The 25,511-nt window shown below is 35.0% G+C and overlaps 1 protein-coding gene across 9 annotated transcripts in view; it reads right to left on the reverse strand.

Moving 5' to 3' along the window:
- Positions 1 to 25,511, reverse strand: part of AGTPBP1 (ATP/GTP binding carboxypeptidase 1) — a 168,469-nt gene that overhangs the window by 25,812 nt on the left and 117,146 nt on the right. For all 9 annotated transcript variants that reach the window (XM_045043681.1, XM_023242224.2, XM_023242223.2 and 6 more), the window contains 4 exons: positions 7,734 to 7,821; positions 4,192 to 4,336; positions 1,511 to 1,664; positions 298 to 478 (listed from right to left, as the gene is read on the reverse strand). In XM_045043681.1, coding sequence (XP_044899616.1) covers positions 298 to 478; positions 1,511 to 1,664; positions 4,192 to 4,336; positions 7,734 to 7,821 — 568 coding nt within the window. The remainder of the gene's footprint in view (positions 1 to 297; positions 479 to 1,510; positions 1,665 to 4,191; positions 4,337 to 7,733; positions 7,822 to 25,511) is intronic.

Here is a 25,511-nt window from a genome sequence, read left to right on the forward strand (position 1 = left end):
TAAAGACCTTATTTATGTATTCTCATATCCTGACATTGTGATTTTTCTAAAACAATTCAAGCAAGACATGAAATCATCCTCTCATGGAATACAGAAATTCTCAAAATATCATACTGATACATAAAATGTATTTTCATTTAAAAATTCATCTTAGATGAATTCCCCACCAAAAATTTCTTCGTTCTAGAAACATCACTCAATTTGTTTTCCAAATTAACCTGGATGTTATTATTTTGACAAGTTTACACAGGATAGGCACATAACCTATAATATTTCTATAATGATTGCTTAACTTACTTTCCATTGATGACACCATCTGGATTTAGCATAGGGACAATTTTAAAAATATAGGATTCTCGTAAGCTCTGAGCAGTAGGGTTATTACTCATGAGATACTCCAATGTTCCTTTCATTACCCAACTTGCGTTAGTTTCTCCAGGATGGACCCGAGCAGACAAGAAAACGTAAGGGCGATTTCCTAAAGTACACATAAAATTTCAAATTAAAATGAACAGCTACTAAGAGTCTGTATGATGTTTGACTTTGGGAATATAGAAATATTTCTACTCAATTGTGAGTTCTGATATAAATTCATACTAAAACTCACTGTGCACCTACTGTAATCTGAGCACTGCACTAGGCCCTACAGAGAAAACAGATACACAAAACCCATATATAAGCCATGTCCTAAAGGAGTTCATAATATGAACGCAACACAATAAATAGTATTTGAGTTTTATTTTCCAATGGTTAATCTAACATATAAAATTAGTTCTTTTATATAATCTTGCTTTTATAAAGAACAAGTATTGGGGAAGTTTTAAATATAAATTTATTTTTCATGAAGTCATGAGGAAAATAGGAAAATATCATTTTACCCCTGTTTTACAGTTGCTATGCTAAGCACAGATAAAGTACATCTGTTCAAAGATGAACAAAGAAAAACAGTTTCACTACGCATTTCGATACACAGGTCTACAATGTGACCACTCTGCTCACCTGCTCGTGTTTTCAGGCATATCAAGCTATTTCTCTTTCCTGAAAACACCTCACCTTCTTATCAAAATTAGGGCGCTTTCTCATTTTCCTATCACAGTTGTACATCTGAAGCAATTTTAAATATATAAATGTCAGGAAAAACCAACCAGCTATTTGGTGCTAGCATCAAAGCACATGATGGGTTTCTGGTGGTTTGATTTATAAACAAAATTAGTTGTAAATTTTTTAATTAATGGTATTATCATATGAACTCTTAAAACATTTTGTTGTATTACACAACAAAGGTAAGAACTACAGAATATTCATATCAAAAGAGACCTCAGAGATAATCTCATGCAGCTCCCTCATATCTGAGATGAGGAAACTGAGGCCAAGGGCTGGGCAGTAATAGGACCGAGACTAGAACCCCAGACTTCTGATGCCTGTTCTAGTCCTGTTGCCCTTACAAAACATATATGAAGCAAAGGAAAATAAGAATAATTGGCATTTTGAGTGAAGAAGACAGACTTACTGAATTGACAGATATGTTCATAATAATTAGACTCTGGCATTGCTGTTATAGTCACCAAGGGACAGGTGTTTCCAGACAGGGTTTCACATAACACATCTTTTCGAAAATAGATTTGCTGAGGATTGTGTGCTGATTCCAATTTTTGAAGATGCATCTTGATAAAAATTTAAAAGCAAAGTATACAATCATTTAAAAACTCCCTAAGATAAATAGAAATAAATGCATCCAGATCTCGACATAACTAAAAGCGAATCAGATTCCTAATCCCTTCTCTGAAACCCTCAGGGAGCCAGAGGTAGCTCAAACATCAGTTATTTGGGGCAGTTGAGAAAGGGCATAGCTACAATGCATACACCATTAATTCTGCAAACCCCCAATGGGGGTGGCCGTAGCAGCCTGTAATAAGCCCATCATTATTTCTGCAGCAAAACATGTGAGGAGTCACTCAAAGCGGAATCAATATTCTAAATAAGCTCACATCAATTCAGGCCAGGCTGCCAAATGGGCTAGGAGAAAGCTTTTGGTTTTCAAAGCCTTTTGAATTTTGAAATTATAAGTGACTGTAGACCAGCAGAATGGGGTATGTAGCACAAAAAATTTTTAACAACTTTTCCTGATTTCAAGATTCATACAGGTTCAATGTAAAATGTCTAGAAGACACAGAAAGTACAAAGAAAAAATTTTAAACACCCATAACTGCATCACCTAGATTACTACTAACAAATACCAATGTAACCTGCTTTTATAACTTAATAATTTACACACACACACATATGTTCATAATTACAAACACTATATCAGATCATTCAACAAGTGAAATATGTGTCTTTTGAAAACACAAGTTTTAATGGCTTTAATGTATGGTTATCCCATAAATAAACTGTTCAATCCTTTTTTTTTTTTTTTAAGATACTTAGTTTCTAAACTTTTGCCTATGTTCATTCACATAATCACAATTGACTATGTGCCCACTATTTCTGTGAGGGACACTGCCCGGGGATGTGTGAATGAATATACCCCACCTTTGGAAAAACCCAGAGTGCTGTGAGAGCTTGTCATCAGGAGTGGGGAGCCTAGCTGAATCTCAACAGTGTGGAAAGGTCTCCTAAAAGAAGTTACATTCAAACCAAGATCCAGAGGATGAGTGAGGAGGGCAGAGGGGAGTGTGGCAGGAAGAAGGAAGGTATATGGGAAGACCATGATGTAAGAAAGAGGAAGGGCATCTTACAGGACTGACAAAAATTCATTGCAGCCAGACCGGGAAGAGTGAGAAACAGAGACTTAACACAGACTGAAGGGCCTCACAGGCCATTCTTTCACAAGGAGCAGCATATATATACGCATACTGGTAATTTAGATAATGAAGTGACATATGCTTAACCATTTGAAAAATGAACAGGTATATTTTTTACTGTGAATTAATACCATGGATGTTAACCTAGGATGAGGATAAACTTTAAAGAGTTATTTTAGGTCCATTTAAAGACAAATATTAAGTAATAGTGCAAACAGTATGAGGACATGACAAAAATTGTTACAAATAGTAGGGAAATGATAGAAATGAACCACGGTAAGAATCTCAGACTTCATAAAAATGGCAAAAGAAATCACTAAGAAGCTTTAAGCGGGAGATTTATGGGACCAGACCCTCCCATCACGAAGCCCTCCTGCTCCAGTGTGGGGAAAGGAGGAAAGAGGACAGAAGTGAATTCTAGAACACCAGTTAGAAGAGGCGGCAGAAGTCCAGATGAGAGACAGCAATAATGGCTGGAAAGGTTGTGGCAGCAGCACTGGCAAAAGGAGGGGAATTTAAAATATACTAAAAAGGTCACATCAGTAAAGAACAATAATATGTAACCCTGTGTGTAACAGCACTATATACTTTGACGCTGTATTATTCAGCACGGAAAGATAACTGATAACACCTTTATTGTAAGTTGTAACTTTTATTAAAACAAAGTCAGCCACACTGAGTGTTCTAAGCTTTGCTCTCTCTTCTGTTCAGTGGAGTATGTTTCTCTTCTTTTCCCCTAATAATTTGGAAGCTTGTTTCTAATCATAGTGTTCCAATCTCTCTCTGGGTAAACCGATCATACCTCTTTGATCCATAATTATTACAAAAGACTTTCTGTACTAAGAAGAAAAAAATCTACCACAGTAACTACTCGATTAATTTTTTAGTTTTGTTTTACAATGTAAGTACTCAAACATCTCAAAAGAACTCACAAAACAACCCTCACATCTTAAATTCTAAAGAATCTGGATCTAGAACTCCACACCAAACCACTAAAAGAAATTAATTCCCCACAGAAAAACTTACGCATTTTTCTATTGCTAGATTTTCTATGAGATTTAATGCCTCTCATTAAACAAGTGGAAGTCTCACCTAGTTAATATGTGTAAATCATGGAATCTTAGAGAACTACAGATTTCTATAAAAAGGTGGAGAGTAAAAATCTTTTAAAACTTCCTTAGTATTTCTACTAAATAAAAATAAAGACTACATTCCCATTTTACTCCCTTTAATGTTTTCAACAAACATGGTATTATTTTCTAAAATATTCAGCACTGGATCTTTTCATTTTATTAAGATATTTAATTAAAACCCGTCTTCCCCCAATTATCTGACACATATGCATAGAGCACACTAAGAGCCATAATATAACTTGATGAGTTCTCACCTGTAAAGTTGAATATGTGTATGGATAGTGATAAGCAAAGTAGCAAACATCATCTTTATGTGGAAAATTGACAGTGAATGTAATTGTATAGTAGGATTTTCCCTTTTGCCCACCTGCAGCAACTGAACTTCTTGAGAAGTGATTTCTGCAATAGAAAAGCACAAAACCTGTTTACTTCTTCCACACAAAAGTTCTGAATCTCCTTGCGTCTTTATGAAACAGAACTTTGGGTGGGAGGAAACACACGGTTTATAAGGTTAGCTTAAATATTCTATACAAATTAGAGTTGGTACTACTGAATCAGATAAATGCTATCAGCCAACATCAGTTTTCACTTCTGAATTTACTATCAAATGGAGCTGAGACTCCTCATCAATGAAAAGCTTAGAACCTAATTCCTTGTTACCATACACATTACCGGATCTTGGCCAATTATCATCAATGGTTACTACCACCATTAGATGGAAGGCTAATGACCATCTTTAAAGCAGATGGATCAGGGGACAATACCTAAATTCACTATCAATCTTAAGGCTACAAAAAAAAAAAAAAAAAGAAAGAAAGAACCAGACATGATATGTTTCCGGACATAAGGCAATAGGAATTCACGGCACCATCTATGAAGTATTCTTGCCAAAATCAAACCTGAAGTTGATCAAGCTTCTAAATCTAACTACTAGTTTATAGGCAATCAGTGAGATAGAAGAATTCATTATCACCACAGGCATGCAATCAGCAAAACCCCAAATGTGGAAACTCTGGCATGACAGATGACCCAGTTTCTCCAACAAATAAAGGAGAAATAACAGAAAAAAAGGGGGGGGGACCTAATGTTGAAACAAACAAACAAACAAACAAACAAACAAACAAACCTGCTGAAACTCTAAAACAACACTTATGAGACAATTGGGGAAGTCTGAACAATGGGTATTTTATTGTATTAGAGAATATTCTTAAGTGTGATAAAAGCATTATGGTTAGACTGTCTTTAAAAAATCTCTAAGAGATATGGGGTGCCTGGATGGCTCAGTTGGTTAAGCATCTGACCTCAGCTCAGGTCATGATCTCACTGTTCCTGACTTTGAGCCCTACATCAGGCCCTCTGCTGTCAGCTCAGAGCCCGCTTGGATCCCCTCCCCTCTCTCTGCCCTTCCCCTACTTGCACTCACGTGCTCTCTCTCAAAAATAACAAAAAATTAAAAAAAAAAATCTCTAGGGGCACATGGGTGGTTCAGTCAGATTTAGCATATGACTGTGGCTCAGGTACTTATCTCGTGGTTCATGAGTTCAAGCCCCACACTGGGCTCTGTGCTGACAGCTCAGAGCCTGGAGCCTGCTTTGGATTCTGTGTCTCCCTCTCTCTCTGCCCTTCTCCCACTCACTCTTTGAAGTATTTATGGAGAAATATGATATCTGGAAATGCTTTTAAAAATTCAGTGTGGGGTGCCTGGGTGGCTCACTCAATTGAGCAGCTGACTCTTGATTTTGGCTCAGGTCATGATCTCACAGTTTTTGAGACAGAGCCCCGCATCAGGCTCTGCAATGAGCATGGAGCCTGCTTAAGATTCTCGCTCTCTCTGTCCCTCTCCCCAGCTTGCACTCCCTCTAAAATTAAAAAAAAAAAAAAATCTTTATTAAAAAAATTCATTGTGGAGGTAGGAGTGAAAGTATTCCTAAAGCAAAGCTAAACATGTATTGATAACGGTTGAAACTGGGTGATGAATACATTATCCTATTGCTTACTCTTACAAATGTTTGAAGATTTCCATAATAAAAAGTTTTTAAAACTACACATTACTTTCCAGGCTTTAAGTATCACTGACATTTGATGGCCTAAAGATTGTCTATCAACCAACCTAATCTCTAAAATTTCAGATCTTCTATTATTTAAGTCATGAACTGAAGAAAATCCATGACCAACAACTAGATTTACTTGCACACACATAAACATGAACGGTATTTTCAAACCAGTATAGTCTTCATTCACTTAGCCACTATATCTTGAATACTCAATGACAAGGTGCTGTGGGCTGACGAAAACACAAAAACAAGTTCCAGGGCTAGTCCTTGCCGACTCTTTTCCCCCAAAAGTTTAACATCTAATCAGAGAGGTATCGATAACCCCACATTAGAGCTATATATTTTATAAGTTACATTCTCTTATATACTGGTGGAAGTCCTTTTACTCTCATTTTGCAAATGAAACAAACAAGCATCCAAGGACTTAGCTCACATGAAAAGTTAAGACACATGCAAAAATAGTAGATTTTATCTTCATTATCTGGATTTCAGGCTTCAGGAAAGCAAGTAGTGCTTGCTGCACAGAAAACGGTTAATAGGCATCTGTTGAATTGACCTGAATTCCAGTTCCAGATCTGGAAGTAGCCAAAAGAAAAAACAAAAACTAAACAAATGAAAATCCTCGCCATCCCCCTTACACAGAACAGAACCACCACCTGTCATGTTACAACCATTCACTTGATAATGTGGAAAAGAAAAACATTCATTGATTATTTCTATTCCAACTTTATGAGAAAGAGATAAGTAAGAGTATTTTTATGCTAGCCTAGCAGTAAAAGAAATATGAAATTTATACAAGTACAGATGAAATGCATATAATCTTATATTTCTATCCCTCATTTACTATTGATTTTGCTAATACAAGTAAGGGGGAAATCCTACTGAGATGAATTCCAAGGAACACTGTCTTTCTCAGAAAGTAATAGCACTTAAGATGCAGGTTTTTCTAAAACCTAGAGTCAGAAATCTTCCGATTTCTGAAGGAATATTAGTGCTACTTAAACCCAAGATAAAAATTCAAAATCCACTAAACAAAAATGTCAGGATTAAGATTAATAACACAGAAAACACAGGGAGGTCAAATGAATTCAGTGGAGGAAGTTATCTAGAAATATATTACATGCAGAAACAGTAAAAATGAGAAGCAAAGGATATGATAATCCCAGATTACTTAGACGTGAAGTTGCAGAATAATCCAATCATTCCACTGAAGCAGTAAGTGATTTCGAGCACTGATTTCTAACCTGATTAAGTAGATGACCTATTTGAGGTCAAATTGAACTGTATAAATCGACGTAAGGTAACTATGGGATATACCTCCAGGTAAAATATTCTGGAAACTAAGATGAGGTAAATATTTGTATGCAGAAAAGAATTATACTTAATATCATCAGAACAACAAAAAGCCACTGCAAATTATTTCCTAGAATTCCTAATTTCTGTTTATTCAATGAAGTTTACATGGCTTAAAAGCTAAGAAAGTTGAGGACACATAGCTATCTAACTGGTGGAGACAAGATTTGGATTAAGTCTGTCTGTCTATAGGACAGATTTTATTTCTACTAAATTTACCACCTCAATGAATCTCAAATTTTAAAGGACTCTGTTAGAGATAACAGTAAAGTATATCACCACAGTTCAAATAATGCAATAATGACTCTAGTTTCTAATCTTTAAACTGAAACAGAATGAAGTTAAGATCCCCTTCTGTCAGCTGATGTCAATATTCTTAGAATACTTACTTGTAATAACAAATGTCAGTTCCCACACGAATCCACCATGGTCTGGCATTTAATGCTTCCTGAACCGAATACATGAGTGGTTGCATACCTTTGACAGAGAGATTTAAAAAAAAAAAAGAAGAAGAAGAAGAAAAAGAAACAAAGAAAGAAAAAAAAATTCTTCTCAGAGCTTCTGAGTTAAAAATTAATCATTCCATTATAGAAAGCACCAAATGTTCAGGAAAGCTAAAAGAAAATACATTTCAGTTTTTAGTATATATAAAAAAATATGAGATATTTCTTTACAATCTCCTAAATCAATCAATGATATGCTTTTAATCCCAATTTACCTAAAATCAGATTTCAACTTCAGTGAGAAATCATTTAGCTTTTTTCTATTACCTTTTCTATATTAGATTAAAAATGGTAAGTAAAATGTATTCCTTGGAACAAGTCAAAGAGTCAAAAATATATGAAGAAACAGTATTTGATCATACTTCTAACTCTCCAGGGATCCCCGTCTACACTGAGGTTAAGGGAGAAAATGCCACCAACATGTTAAGATTGTTTTCTTCTTCAAACTTCTCCACACAAATATGTGCTTATAGGAAGGAAAATGCAAAGGGACTATTAGCAAAAACAGGATTAAATATACAGCATATTTTATTGGGTAGTTTCAGAAATATATTCTACATATAAACTTTAATATTATCCAATTTCATAAAATCGTGCACTAGGCTTCTAACTAGAACTAATGAAATTCATATGTTAAGTTTAGAAATGTTGACAAATTTTACTGAGATCTGATTTGACTTTCCTTATATTCTAACTTAAAGATAGAACCATTTTTTTTTTCATTTTCCTGCTACAGAACCATTTTGTTAAATTTAGCTCTGAGTATTTTAATTAGTGTTTCATAGTCTCTTGGGTTTTGCACATATGTAAATCATATAATTTGTAACTTAAAGTATTTGGCCTCCTCTTTTAGTATTTGTATCAGTCACTTCATTTTCTACTTTTACTGTATTAGAAAAATGATACAACCTTACAAGTGATTCTGCATATAGAAGAGCACAACTCTGTCTTGTTCCTAATTTTAATCAAAATGTTTTACCACCCGATACAATATTTGCCAATTATTTTTTGCATATCAACTGTATCATGTTTAATAAAAAGAGGTAACAATGAATAATCTCTATGTGCTAGACACTGCTCTAAGCATTTTTACATGTGTTAATTCATTAAATACAACAACCCTCTGTGACAGGTGCTATGATTACTCCCATAAGTGGAGTAGTTTCTTTCATAATTCTTATTACACTTGTTTTAATTTATTTTATCAAATGCCTTTTCAGCATCCACTAATAGACTCACATGGCTTTTCTCCTTTAATCTGTTGACAGAATAAATTATGTTGATAGGTTTCCTATGGCTATCTTTGCACTGCAAGAAAATGCTATTCTTTTACTAGTATATAATTATATTAGCTAAAATCTTATTTAGAATTTTTGTATCTAGGGGTGCCTGGGTGGCTCAGGCAGTTAAGTGTCCGACTTTGGCTCAGGCATGATCTCAGTGTTCATGGGTTCAAGCCCCACTTCGAGTTCTATGCCCGCATCTCAGAACCTGAAGCCTGGTTCGGATTCTATGGCTCTCTTTTTCTCTGCCCCTCCCATGCTCACACGCTGTCTCTCTCAAAAATAAATAAACATTTAAAAAAATAGAATTTGTGTATCTAAAAACTGGTCTTTTTAAAAATTACCTTTACGAAGTATCAGTATAAGACTATACTAGCTTCAGAAAAATATACTGAGAAGCTATCCATTATTGATTGGAATAAACAGCAGTACAATCTATTCTTTAAAAGGTAAATATAATTCAGCTGAAATGCCATCTCGATAAGGTGACTAATACTTTTTAAATTTCCTTTTAAAAAGTTATAGTCTGTTCAGACTCTCTACTTTTTTTAAAGTTTATTTTGAGAGACAGTGCACAAGCGTGCAAGCAGGAAAGGGGCAGAGAAAGAAGGAGAGACAGGATCCCAAGCAGGCTCCACACTCTTATCCCAGGAACCTTGAGATATGACCTGAGCTGAAATCAAAAAGTCAGACACTTAACCGACTGAGCCACCCAGATAACCCCAGAATCTCTACTTATTACTCAATTCTGGCATATTTTATTTTATTTCTATCATTATTTTCAGCATTTAAAAAAAATCATTCTCTTCCTTTTGGTTTATTTTCTTGTTTTTCTACTATCTTGAGTACTTAGTTCACTTACTTTCAGTCTTTTTTATTATAAATAATGCAAGTTATTAAATGCTTTCCCGCCAGCTCCCAGCTTAGCTATGTCACGTAAGTCTATAAAGTGTCCTCTTTTGAAGGACTTTCTACGTCAGAGTTGTTCAATTGAACTTCCTACCAGAACGGAAATGTTCTGTACCTGCAACATCCAAGTTGGCAGCGGCCTGCCACACGTGGCTAGTAAGGGCAGGAGATGAGCCCAGTACCACCAAAAAGTAGAATTTTTAATTTTAAATTAACTCAACTTAGCCACATGTGTGTGCTAGTCACTACCATACTGGACAGCATGGTTCTACAGGATTTGTAACACCAATTTTAAATTTCAGAGGTTTTTTGTTTTTGTTTTTTTAAGGAAGAACTTTACATCTCCAAGTACCCATTTTTTGTTCAACATTTTGTTGATTTCCATTAGTATTTTAAATCACAATGAAATCTGTAAAATCTCTGAGCTTTTTAGTCACCCATAAGTTTTGTCTGTAACAAAAAAAGTTAAAATTTTTAAAATGTTTCATGAACATAAGGAAGATACCTTCTTGTGCTCCTTCTATAAAGCAGACCTTTTAAGGTGAAAAACAACAGTACTTACATCCAGATTCCGTAAATATAGCTCATTGCACAGCCAAAGTGCATTACCCACACACTCCCAAATAAAGTATTTCCAGGGTCTAGTTCAAATGGATTCTTTCATACACTTCATCAAACACTCCAACTCGTGACATTCTACGTCACTCACATTTGTAATGTAACTTTTTTGCAGTTTTTCTGTTTTATCCTTCCGTTGGAGAAGATACACAGGCCTTCTGCCCCGTGTCCCTAACATGTCTCAGTTTCATAAGCATACTATGTCACACTATTTCTTGAAACCCATTTCAATTTTTTTAAGGTGTAAGTCCAGGATCCCACCAACTTCCAGTTCTAACATGGATGAGATGCTTTCCCGAAATGCTCCTCAACTTTCCTCCTGTTAACACTGGAATCCCAGATTAGCTCCACCATTTCTCCCACTTCCCATCTTACATCTCACTCTGTTGGCTGCAACACATCTTCAAATATGTTCTCAAACTGGAATCCCAATGAATCCCAAAATCAAGCTTGTTGACTACATTATTCAAGTTTTCTGTATTGTTATTTGTGTTTTGTCTTCTTGATATGTTAAATTCTGAAAGGGGTATTTTAAATTCTCACAACGACTGTCTTCTAATTAAGTTGTATTTCTTGGAGCTTTTGTTCAATCTCTACAAATGCTCTATGGTTATGGTCCTTGCTGTGCTGTATAAAGGTGTGTGTTCTGCACAGCAAAAGAAATCATCGACAAAACGAAAATGCAACCTACTAAGTGGAAGAAAACACGTGCAAAGACAAATACCAAAATACCATATGATCTCACATGTAGAACCTAAAAAAAAAAAAAAAAAATCTCATAGAAACAGAGAACAGATTGGTAAGGCAAGAATAAAAGTGGGGGTGGGCAAATGGGTGAAAGTGGTCAAAAGGTAAAAACTGCCAGTTATAAAATAAGTAAGTCCTGGGGATGTAATGTACAGCATAGGGATATAGTTAATATATAAATACTATATTTCATACCTGAAAGTTGCTAAGACAGTAGCTCTTAAACGTTCTCATCTCAAGAAAAACAAATTTATAACTGTGGCAATAGATGTTAACTAAACTTCTCAAAGGGATCATTTCACAATATATACCAATATTGAAGCATTAGGTTATACATCTGAAATTAATAGGTTATATGTTAATTATACCTCAATTTAAAAAATGTTTGTGATTATTCTACATCTTCAAGAACTGCAACTTATAAATACACAGTATCTATGTAGTGCTTTTGATCCTGATTTTTTTCTTTGTCTGGATGGGAATGTAAATTGGTGACACCTTTACAGACAACAGCCATGAAGGCCCTTCAAAAATTAAAAATGTAAATACCATATGACCTGCCAATTCCACTTCTGGCATTAATATTACCACTTTTGCTATATTTTATTTGCATTTTCCTAGTTTATCTCTGCCCAATCATTCATTTTCAACTTTTCTTTGTCATTTAATTAATACCCTCCTCACCCCCACCACTGTGTAACTTTTTTAGGACATTTCAACTCATAATTAGTGATGACAGACATACATTTCATGTCATTCCTTCCATCTTATTTTCTTTCTACTATTTCATGGGTTTTCTTCTTCTTCTTCTTCTTTGCTTTCTTATTATTATTGGCTTGGTTGATTTCTCCACATTTTTTTCTCCATTATTGGAAGCTTTCTGTTGTACTCTTCAATTCACTTCCCATCCTCATCGTTATGATTAATTGGTATTTCTCTGATACTGTATCAATAACTAAGCAATCCCATCAAGATAAGTTAACCTTCACATCTCCCATATCACCCCCTTTAGAACATTTTTACTTTTGACAGATTTTATAAATTTCAAGACTTCTACCTTGAGATCTTTTTCCTCATTTATTTTTCTCACAGAGGGTTCAGGGAGAATATAATTCTGAATTCTACATACACAAAGTGTATGGCAGTGACAAACAAATGACACACTTCGCAAAAGACATTTGGCTGTCCTCTAGCTGCCTGTGCCACCGATGAGAAGTCCGACACTAATCCACCTTTCTCACGTGCAGAACAACACAGTGATTAAGAGCATGCAGTCTGCAACCAGACTACCTGGATTTGAATTCCAACTTCACCACCTACCAGATGCGTGATCCTGGGCAGATTACTAAAGCACTGATGCCCTCTTTTTCTCTTCTGTAAAATGGATTCTGTTGTATGGATTAAGAGTACCACATGTGTTAGCACTTAGAACAAGGCCCAGCACACGGTAAATACTCAATAAACGTTAGCTGCTGTAATATTATCATTATTTATGTAACCAGTTCTTTTAAAGTGGAAGTATGTTAAGATTTTCTCTTTATATTTGAAACTCAAGTATTTCACTGGTACATACAACAGATTCCTATCTTCTTTATTTCTTCCTAGGAATCACTGAGCCATTTTAATCTGAAACTTCAAACTCCCCCAGGGGCTCCTAGGTGGCTCAGTGGGTTAAGCGTCAGACTGTTGATTTTGGTTCAGGTCAAGATCCAAGGTCATGGGATCTATGCGTGGAACATGCTTAAGATTCTCTCTCTCAGGGCACCTGGGTGGCTCGGTTAAGTGTCCAACTCTTGATTTCGGCTCAGGTCATGATCTCCAGATTCAAGTCCCATATGGGGGTCTGTACTGACAACGCGGAGCCGCTTGGGATTCTGTCTCCTGTCTCTTTCTCTCTCTGCCCTTCCCCCACTAGCGCTCACTCATGCGTGCTCTATCTCTCAAAATAAAAATAATGACTCTATCTCCTCTGTCCCTCTCCCCAGCTCACCCTCTCTTTCTAAAAAGAAAAAAAAAAAGCGGGGGGTGGGGGGGAAGAAACTTCAAACTCCTCCAGACACACAAAACTCATAATAATGGTTGACTACAGTAAGGTTCCAGCTGAAGTCAAGGGCACATTAGATTTATTGAAGTGTTCTAATTTTATAAAAGACAATGTATTCTATTACTTTTTAAATGATAGTTAATTATGATCACAATGGAAGAGTGACATTTTAAAATTCCAACTATCATAAAAACCATCTGAACCAAAGAGGTTGTCCTACTAAGAATCAATCAAATGAGGTAACTCAGACTGAATATACCACAATCTACTCGACCTGACATTTTGGCTATATCTGAGTAATTGATATGGTCATTAGCCAAAGGATAAACCTTTATATACATAAAAAATATGCCAAGAACTATCAATCTTGTCACTTGAATACAGACCACCAAAATATTAAATTGCCATGGTGAAGGCAAAATCCAATGGCAGTGGCTTCTAACAATATCTAAGTAAAAGCCAAAGTCACATTGAGTAGATGCTAAATGACAAGTACAGATACAAAAAAAAGACAAGGTGTTTTAGTCCCTATTCATCAAATGTATGATGAACCACATATTCATGAAATTTTCAAGTTGAAGCTAATACCCTCATTTAACAAGGGGGACAAAAAAAAGTTTAAAATGGAACTTGAATAACCTACAGCCACCTATCACAAGTTGCATACATTATCTGGACTGAGTGACTCTATGGAGAAAAAAATGCATGCTTATCATATGGCTAGTACAACAATAGAGATTTATACTAAAAATAGGAAGATCAGATTGTTGGTCTAGGAGATAATGGTAGCCACTTGAGTCTGCATCCCTACACATATCCTTACCACCAAAAAGGAAATAAATAAATTCAACAAGCAGCACAAATAAAACCCAGGCTTTCATCATTACTAGAAGACAGAATATAAAAACTTTAAATCACCTGTTAAAAATGGGCAAAGATACACCAGGCAAATGGAAACAAAGTAGGAGTTGAAATCCTGAGATCAAAGTAGATTTCAGGCCAAAAAATAATAAATGAGACAAAGAAGGAACTTTATAAAGTGATCATTCACAGTAAAATATAATAATAACCAATATCTATGTACCAGATAAAACCAATCTCCTAAGTAAAGCAGAAATTACAGAATACAGAAGACAGAAACATACTATTGATAGTAGACTAACACATCGCTCTAGGTACACCACAAACCAAATGAACAAAAATGAAGAAATGAATACAGAAGATCTAAAGAACATAATAAGGCAAATCTTAAATACAGAACACTGTATCCTTATATATACACAGAATATATATACCTTCTATTAACAGCACGTGAGATAGTCACAAAAAATGATCACATATTAGATCAAAAGGAAATGTCAGAAGTTCCAAAAAAGAGAAATACTAACCAACAAAACTGTCTAACCACCATGTAATAAAACTAGAAACTAAAAATAAAATTAACACTTGGGGCACCTGGATGGCTCAGTCAGTTAAGCATCTGATTTTTGATACAGGCTCAAGTCATGGTCTCACTGTTGTGAAATCAAGCCCCGAGTCGGGCTCCACACTCGAGCCTGCTGGGGATTCTTTGTCCCTCTCACTCTGTCCCTCCCCCATTCACATGTGGGCACTCTCTCTCTCTCTCTCAAAATAAATGAATAAACATTAAAAAATAATACTAATAAAACAAAATGAACACAAACAGGGAGGACACACATGCAGGGGGGGTAGGAAGAAAGGCTGAATGAAGTGAGGAGGACATCTGCCCAAAAAGGCAGCAGAAAGATTGTAACATACACTGGAATTGATCAGGATTAAATATATTAAGGATAAGGGAAGTTCACATTCTCCACGTTGAAGGACGTTGTAAATATAGGTTAAAAAAAACACACACACAGAATAAAGCCTGTGGAATTGAAGGTATCAGTGTGACCTCATAGAGACTGTGTGGGGGTGTATACACATAACACATACACACAAACATAAACATATATATACATATAGAGAAACCACTACAAACGAAAATTTCTATATAAGTACTTATACACACATACAGTCCTCAGCTCTGTCTACTAAGAGGTCCAATAACAATGTACACACTATGCACACAGACCTTGGTTTTTAAGTACCACTCACCACTAAAACAAGCCGGGGCTCTTCCAAGAAATGATTGATACCAGGCTGGGGCAGGAAAAGGCAAGATGCGCCTTGGATATGTATGCCGAAAAAGCAAGGATGCCCATACAGAATGATAGGGATGTGTCAAAAGGACACTGAAGCCAGTATGAAAAGGATCCCACTGGCCAAATATTGGGCAATTTGAGCATAAAAATAAATAATGAGAGAAACAAATTACAACCTACTAAGTAAAACAGGAACCCAATCTGGATTTATATTAACATAGTAAAATCTGACGAGGAAAAGATATTTACATAGTTTCAAAGTACTTCCACCTAAAATACTTTATTAACTATAAAGAGAAAAAGGGTAACTTTATAGTGGAAAGGCTAGCAGACTCCAACTTAATCAAGTGATAAAATTATTATCAGTAATGGGACAAACAAAATCTGGGATGTCACCAGAGTACAACATCACTTCTATAATATTCCTGCCAAAGATACCTAACTTGAATGGAGTCACGAGGAATAAGAGACAACTCCAAGTCAAGAACTACTCTACAGAATAGGAGTTCTGTAATTTTCAAAAGTGTCAGATCATATATGTTAAGGCCTATAAAACTGTTCCTGACTTAAAGAGTGTAGAACTTGACAACTAAATACACATGGTTTGAGCAGAATTCTCTTGCTATTATAAGGATATTATTGAGAAAATGGGTGAAACTCAAATGAAGAGTCTATGGATTAGACAGGATTCACAAATCAATTATTTCCTGACGTTGGTGGTTATATACATATTTTAAAAATGCCACTGTTTATAGAAAATATACTAAAAGTATTCTAGGGTGATGAGGTATCATTTCAGATCCTCAACATCTGGAGTCAGGGTGTAACTTTTCCATTAATTTGAAATTATTTCAAAATAAAATATTTAGAAATAGTTGATCTTATATTAAACTAGAATCTTCTTGACATATATTTTGTGCACGTTCATTTTATGTTCCTAATGGGATCTTCATAGTTCATCCATTCATTGCCTCATTCATTTAACAAATGTTTACTAAACATCTGTTAAACGCCATAGTGTAAACATGGCAGTCAGCAACAGTGACACTGTCCCTGATCAGATGGAATGTATAAACAAGGGGGAGGGGGCAGGAAAGAGATTAATAAGCTACATTTATAAACAACATAAAACTGTTACGAGCACTCCAAAGGGAAAAATTACAAGGAACATTTATCCAGGAGATTCATCCAGCCTGAGGAGTCAGGGAATACTTCCTTAGTCAAGAGATAGCTCAGCTCAACTTCCAAGTATGGAATTAACTAACGAGGGCAAGGTGGGAATGCTACAGACTAGACTCTAAAATTCTATTCTGCTGATTCCACACATGTTCAATTTATGTAAGGAGGTGGTTAAAAATCTTCATGTATCTGGGAGACATGGCTAAGGGGAGGAGCAGGGAGAAGGAAGGGTTAGGGGGTAGGATGAGAAAAAGAGTGCAGAAGTGCCAGGGAGGGAGCTTGCCAAGGAAAGTTCCAAGTTACTAAAATGCAAGACTGCCATCTAGTGGTAATTTGAGCAAACCCCTTTCAAGTAATGGGGAGGGGGGGTGTGGAGAGAGAAATGGATTACAACAGATGTGACATTTTTATACAGTGATATAAATTCTCAAATAAAATTCACAAATAAGATCATTCACTTGTGAGAAAACTAACAGAATCACCTAAAATATCCCCAGGAAAAGGGCAATTTAAGAAACAAAAACAATAGTAATTCTGCCCCTTTTGGGGGCACTGTCAAAGAATAAGCCATCTTTGGACACATTTGCTTAGAACCCAACACTAAAACCCCAAACCAATAAAAAAAAAAAAAAGATGTCCCAATCAAAAAAAAGAAAAGAAATAAAATTAAAACTAATATTACTTCTGAATTTCAGTCATGGATGGCAATTAAATCCTTTCAGCTGAACAAGATTCTACTGCAAATATTTTGTCATCAGTACCATCCCTGGAGTGAATTCAAAATTCAACCCAATGACAACATCAACTACATAGCTAGTTGCAATTTCTTAAACTGCTGAATTCCAGCTTACTAAAATATTAGTCCCTTCTTTCTACTGATGTTAAGACAAACCAAGATTTCCTTTATGTTGTACTAAACAAACCTAACAGAGTTTCACTTAAAAAAATTGTATCTGCCTAAGAGCTCATTTCACAGCTATAACCAACTTCCTAGTTAAATACTTACAAGTATATGGCAGTAAAAAGAAATCACAAGAGACCACTTCTTGTCAGAATTTGGGAGAAATCTCTACTAAACTTAAGGCAGATGGAACAGGACTGAGAAAATCCAATGCAGAATATGCCTCATGCTCTATTTTTTTATATACATATTTTGGATTTCCACAATGAAACAAGTGTTGCACTACACCTTAAAGAGCGACAGACAGAACAATCAAGAAGCACAAAAATAGTGTAAAAATCTAAATGTATCAATTACAAAAAGAATTTTAAGTTAAAAGCATGTTAAAGACAAGGGTCAAACAATAAAATGCAACCTCTATTTATAAGAAACAAAGATGTATCAAGCAAATTTAAACCAAAACATTGTAAAAATAGAATTCAAGGTTAAATATACTTAAGTATGACTATTTTATACTGTTCAATGGCATATACAAAATATATATGGAAAAGTTATAAACTATGTGCCAAATAATGCTGCTTAAACAGAAAAAAATACATATGTTTTCGTAAATGAGGACTGGACAGAAGCACAACAGAACTGAAAGAAAATTTTTTTAAGTCTTAGGCAGATAGGGTAAAAGATAAATAAGGACACCAAAAGCTGAATAAATGGATTTATAACACTAAACTAACAATGTATATGAAATTATGCTTCCAGCAGAGAATATATATTATTTTCCAAGTGCCCATGAAAACAAAAACTGACCAGATAGGAAGCTTAAAAAACTGTTGCAAATCATAAATTTTATATGTATGTGAACAAGATTCATTAAAATTTGAAAGTAATGAGAAAAATTTTAATCAAAATAATCTAACCAACCACGAACATAACAAATGTCTTCCGAAATAATTCTTGCATCAAAAAGGATACCAACACTACATACAATTAGAGGCAACCTACAAAATAACAAGGAGTCTTAATATTAAAATCCAGAGGGGAAGGAGATACAAAATAAGTTATAATTAAGAGCAAATTCAAGCCCTAAATGCTTGATCATCAAACAAAAATAAATTTAGGTAAACAAACTAGAAGTTAAAAAGAAGAAAAACAATCAAACTGCAGAGAGGAAAAGAGAAAAGTTAATTTTAAAACTTTTAAAGGAAATAAGGAATAAAACCAAGAGCTAGGTTTTTAAAACACTAAATTATGTTTTAAGCACACACGCAAGGGAACGAAGCAAGAGAACAGGCAGCACACACAGTGCAGACATCATACAGAAATCCCTGCTAGTGAATTCTGAAAATCTAAATGTCATTTATATAATAAAATGTAAATCATCACGACTGCCACAATAAGAAATAGAAAACTAGACTACACCAAGTCACGGAAATCTGAAGAAGTTATCCAGACTCTCCTCCCACCCAAAAAGGAATACGCAGACAGTTCTAGAGGTGCGCTCTTTCCGAATTTCATGAAGACATGTACATGCTATTTAAGCTGTTCCAGAACACAGGGTGGGGAAATAAAAGCTTTTTTATTTAAGTGTTCAAAGTTAGCATCAGCTTGTTTGCAAAACTGGCCAAAGACAACCCTCCAAAAAAGAAACGGACTTGTCTAATTTACAACCAATGATGTAAAGCCTTTAAACAAAATACTAACAAATCAAAAATAGTTGTATATTAAAAGATTAACTCCCATGGCAAAGTGGACTTATTTCTGAAACCCAAGGATGATTTGATATTAGAAATATTATTAATACAATGCAGCACATTAATAGCTCATATTATATGGTCACATCACATTAATAAACCCAAAAATAAAATACTTAGTTTTTAAATCTTAGTAAAAGTAGAAATTTTTTTTTTTAAATTTGTTTTTATTTTTGAGCGACAGAGAGCATGAGCAGGGGAGGGGCAGAGAGAGAGGGAGACACAGAATCTGAAGGAAGCTCTAGGCTCTGAGCTGTCAGCACAGAGCTGGACACAGGGCTCGAACCCACAAACCGCGAGATCATGACCTGAACCGAAGTCGGACACTTAACCAACCAGGCGCCCCAAAATAGAAATTCTTTACTATGAGAAAGAATCTGTACCTCAAAAAAAGAGCTAGGGTATTTAATGTAAATACTAGCAGCATTCACATTAGAGTCAAAACAAGGATGCCCAATGTCTCCTTTTTATTGTAAACATTCTCAAAATTATATCCAACAGCTACAAAACAATGAAAGATACACAATATAACTACAGATAAGGAAAAATTCTAAGGACATAGCAAGAAAATCCGCAGTATCAATTCACAAACTATGAAAACTAGTAAGAACGTTCAGTAAAGAGGTCAATTTTCAAGTGAACATATAAAACTTGACAGCTTAATTATAAATAACAAACCTGAAAATGTTTGAAAGTACTCTTTCAAAATAGACGCCAAAAGAAAATACATAAAATACTTAAGAATGGAAGTAAATAAAAATGAACACAACTAACAAAAAGAAAACTAAATAGCGGCACCTGGGTGGCTCAGTCAGTTAAGCATCCACCTCTTGATTTCAGCTCAAGTCATGATATCACAGTTCATGTTTTTGAACCCTACCTCTGCTATCAGCACAGAGCCTGCTTGGGATATTCTCTCTCTCTCTCTCTCTCTCTCTCTCTCTCTCTCTCTCTCTCAAGAAATAAAAATAAACTTAAAAAATTATTTAAAAAAAACTAAACTTAAGTGAGGGCAGAAGAAAATGAATAAACAAAACTATACACCATGTTCCTAAGTAGTGAGACTTAATATAAAAAATTCAATTTCTCTCAGATTATTCTATGAGTTTAATGTAATTGAAATCTTCTGGCACTTAATAAAACTATTCTGAATAATATTTACAATAAACAATTCTGGAAAAATAGGTAGAAAAATTCAATTGTTTTTGAAAAAGACTACAGGATGTTAAGCTGTATTATAAAGTCAGTTACACAGCAAAGGATGTTACACTAGACAGAAAGGTCAGGATCATTAAAATCAAGTGGTACCAGAGCAACAAACAGCTTCCCCCCAAAATGCTAGTCCATAGCTTCTGAGAACTGTATTGTTTCAAACCAGAGGGGACAAATAATATGACTAGGAGGTCAGAGTAATTCAACCCAGATTCAAAAAGTTAGGAACTAGGAGCAAGTCAGAGTGATATCTTACCAACCAGCTTCCAATCTGTGTTTGCTAACCAGAGCATTTTCTTTTCTTTTCTAATATTTATTTATTTTTGAGAGAGAGAGAGAGAGAGAGAGAGACAGAATGCAAGCAAGGGAAGGGCAGAGAGAAGGAGACACAGAATCCAAAGCAGGCTCAAGGCTCTGAGCAGTCAGCACAAAGCCTGACACAGGGCTTGAACTCATGAACCACGAGATCATAACCTGAGCCGAAGTCGGATGCTTAACCAACTGAGCCACCCAGGCGCCCCATAACCAGAGCATTTTCTATACAAGCTACCACAGAGCAGCCATTCACAATGTCTTCTAAGTGATGTTTCCTCTCCATTTTTTACTAGTGGGTCAGGAACAGAGTTGCAAATGAGGCATAAATGTAAACATTTAACAAATAACTCAATTTATCAACACCATTTTAAATCTCTTTGGAGAAAGAATGGGTTCAGTTGTAGCTGCTTAACTACTAACAATAGGATTAAGTTAGACCCCAAATTCACAGAATTTACCAAAATAAATCCTGGATGAAGTTAAATATAAACACCGAAAGCATATTATCAAATGCACTTCAAAAAGGTTGACCTAATTTAACACTCCTACCAGCACAATAAGTATCCTTTTCCCTAGTTTTCAGCAACATCTGTTCATTTGCTTTGAGAAATTCTACTTAGAGAAATTTATGGCAAAGCAATAATCGTAAACATACACAAAAGCAAATAAGTAAGGGTATCAACAGCACAGCTTATAATTTTGAAATGTTGAAAAAGACTTAATAAAATCCCGAACTGTACATTACTCAATAGAATATTATATAAACATTAGTAATGATGTCACTGAAAATACTGAATGGCATGAGAATAGTTTCGGGTGAGTTTTCATACTCTAACCCCAATCTATGAAAGGATAAAATTTCATTTTAAAATTATGTGAATGTAAGTCTGAGGATTACAAAAGGCTAATTAGTGGATTTTCTCCCCTTCTTACATTCTTCTCTAAACAATTTTTAATTTACCAAATCCCCACATTAAAGATCCACTGCTTGATTATCAGAAAAATAAACATATTTACAGCTGGCAGACAGAGGAATTCCACTTCTGTAGATTTGTAACTAAATAATTATACACACAAATATTTTGTACAATAATGTTGATCTCAGCATTATTTAAAGTAGAAAATAATTAGAAGCAGCTTAAATGTACAACAGAAAAAGGTTTGGATAAATAAGTTATAGTACCTCTTGTAGGATGTCCATTATACTCTGTTTTAGAGAAATATTTCATGACCAGAAAAAAATGTTAACAATATAATGTTTGGTTAACATACAGACTATGAAACTGCATGGGATACAGGCTTATTTTTTTAAATAAATACAGAATTATGTAGATGTGGAAATCATATATTGCCATATAAAAAAGGCTGGAAGGACACAACAATATTAAAGTGGCTATCTCTGGATGACGCACTGTGGATGGTTTTAATTTTCTTAACACCATTCTGTTACCCAAATTCTCTATAAAGTGAGTTTGGAAAGTGTGATAGACATACAAAAATACCCAAAGGGCAAGGGCTAAGAAGCAGGGGAAATTTTAAAGTAAAGCAGCCATCTGTCCCATTGTTTTAAATGATACTAAAGGAAGACATTATTTTATCACATGGAAGTACTGATTTAAAAATAAAAATAGGGGCCCCTGGGTGGCTCAGTCGGTTAAACAGCCGACTTCGGTTCAGGTCATGATCTCATGGTTCGTGGGTTTGAGCCCCATGTCGGACTCCGTGCGTCAGAGCCTGGAGCCTACTTCAGATTCTGTCTCCCTCTCTACCCCTCCCCGGCTCACAGTCTGTCTGTCTCTCTCTCTCTCTCTCAAAAATAAAAATTAATATTAAAAACATTTTGTAATTAAAAAAAATAGAGAAGCACTGCTCTACAATGTAAGTTTTTAATTTTTAAAATTAAAATTATAATAAAGTTTAAGCTAGTAAGAGTACTATTTTATAAAAGTGAATAAATGAATGTAGTTGTAAAGATGTCATCCACCTGTAGGCACTACAATTTGAAAATTATACTGGCTATCATTTTAGGAATAAATAGGCTTTTATATTTATATACTCTTAAGGAGCACCCAAAATACAAACATACTTCCACTTAAGTAACTGTCCTTTCCTCCTCTAAAATATTATGTCAGCACTATACTTACAAGTTAAATAAGGAAAACATGAAATTCTTTCATTTTTTACTATTATTCTGAATGAGTTTCAAATAAGGTAATTTTTTTTAATTATATGAAGGTTTTAAGATCAAAAATAGGTCAAAATTATTTTCTAAGAAATACAACATTCAATGATTACTAGTTAGGCCCCAAAATCACAAAAATAAAGAATGTGAAATAGATTTTATCAGGAATATTCACACCACTATTCATGCAAAATATAAGCACTGACTCCTTGGTCAAAATATATTTAAAATGCACTATTTAAAATTAGATTACTTAAAACGTTTAAAAACTTTAAATAATTTTATAACTAACCTAGATATTATGCTACATAATCTTCCTTTCATTATTGCATTAAATTAGTGAATCTGATTAAAGCTTTTATCCCAAACATGTAATCATCTAGAGTGTAAAATTTCCTATTTCCCACACAAATAATGACAACTGAGAACAGCCTCTTCAACTCTTGAAAACTCTAATTCTTAGAAACGCCCCTTAAAAAGCACCATCATATTCATGCCTTTAACAACTTTAATACTTTTGCTAGTGTGCTCTACACACACTAGAGTTTTTAAAAAATTGTTTCATGAGAAAAACAGTAGAGAAAACCAATGAAACAAAAAGCTGGTTCTTTGAAAAGGTCAGTAAAATTGACAAAGGTCAATAGAGCTGACAATTCTAGCAGGATTGACAAAGGAAAACAAAGAGAAAACACAAATTACCAGTACCAGAAATTAAGCAGGGGTGTCACAACGGACCCTGCAGACCTCAAGAGGACAGAAAGGGAATACTGTGACCAACTCTACACAGACATTTGACAATTCAGAAGAAATGGATCAATTCCTAAAAGGCACAAACTACCACATACCACAACTCACTCAGTAGAAAATAATCTGAATAGCCCTACAACCATTAAATTTAATTTGTAACTTAAAGACTATCAAAAGGGGCATCCAGGTGGCTCGGTCGGTTGAGTGTCAGACTTCAGCTCAGGTCATGATCTCACAGTTTGTGGGTTGGAGCCCCACATCAGGCTCACTGCTGTCAGTACAGAGCCTGCTTGGGATTCTCTGTCCCCTCCTCCCCCCACCGCCCTTCCCCTGCTGGCACATAATCTCTCTCTGTCAAAAATAAACAGTTAAAAAAAGTAAAACTAAAGACTCAAAAAAGAAATCCTTCCAGACCCAGATGGTTTCATTGGAGAATTCTACCAAATGTTTAAGAAGTAACACCACATTTGGGGTGCCTGAGTGGCTCAGTTGGTTAAGCATCCAACTTTCAATTTCGGCTCAGGTCATGATCTCCCAGTTTGCAAGACGGAGCCCCACATCCGGCTCCGCACTAAGCACAGAGTCTGCTTGGGATTCTCCCTCTCTCTCTCTCTCTCTCTCTCTGCTCTTCCCTCCATTCCCCGCCCGCAAATAAATAAACTTTAAAAAAAAGTAACATGAAATCTACACAGGCTCTTCCAGAAAATAAGATAATAATTTCCCAGCCCATTTTATGAGGTCAGTGTTACCATGATACCAAAACCAGATACGGTACCAAAAATAAAACAAACCAAAAAAGCAACTATAGCTTGATATCCCTCCTGAACATATAATACAAATTTCTTAACAAAATGTTAGCAATTATCCACAATGACCAAGTGGGGTTTATTCCACAGATTAAAAAATGCTGATTCAATATTCAAAACTCAATGAAATAACACCATATTTACAGACAGAAGATCACATGATCAAATCAATTGATGGAGATGAAACATATGACAAAGTTCAATGCCCACTCATGACAAAAACAAAAAAAAGCCTCAGCAAAGTAGTAATAGGAGGAAACCTCCTCAACTATATTTTAAAATTTATAGAAAACGACTGCTAACATCGTACTGAAAAGTGACTAATAAAGGAGAAGCACAAGGCTTTGTGGTGGTGGGAGTATTCTGTACCTTGACTGTGGTGACAACTTCAAGAATCTACAAATGTAATAGAATGGCATGAAACTGCACCCACACTGTACCAACATCAAATCCTGACTCTGGGATGGTCAGTTACTGAAGATGTAGACACTGGAGAAAACTCAGTGAAGAGAACGTGAAATCTTTCTGGAACTTCCATTATATATATTCACTTTCTATGAGACTATTCAAAATTAAACATTTTTAAAGACTGCTTTATGTAATTCTCTTCTAGATGAGCTGACACTGAAAACTTGATTTTAAGCAGGATAAGTAATAAATCTTTAGTTGTATTTAATTTGGATGAAATCAAAGATGCTCTTTACATTTTAAAGAGCTTTTCACCAACAAAGCAATGCACAGGTTTATTCCAAATTTTGCATTAATAAGTATCCGAATTTTGAGAACTAGAGAAAACAAAAGAACA

Source organism: Felis catus, chromosome D4 (assembly GCF_018350175.1).
Source record: "Felis catus isolate Fca126 chromosome D4, F.catus_Fca126_mat1.0, whole genome shotgun sequence".
Lineage (NCBI taxonomy): Eukaryota > Metazoa > Chordata > Mammalia > Carnivora > Felidae > Felis > Felis catus.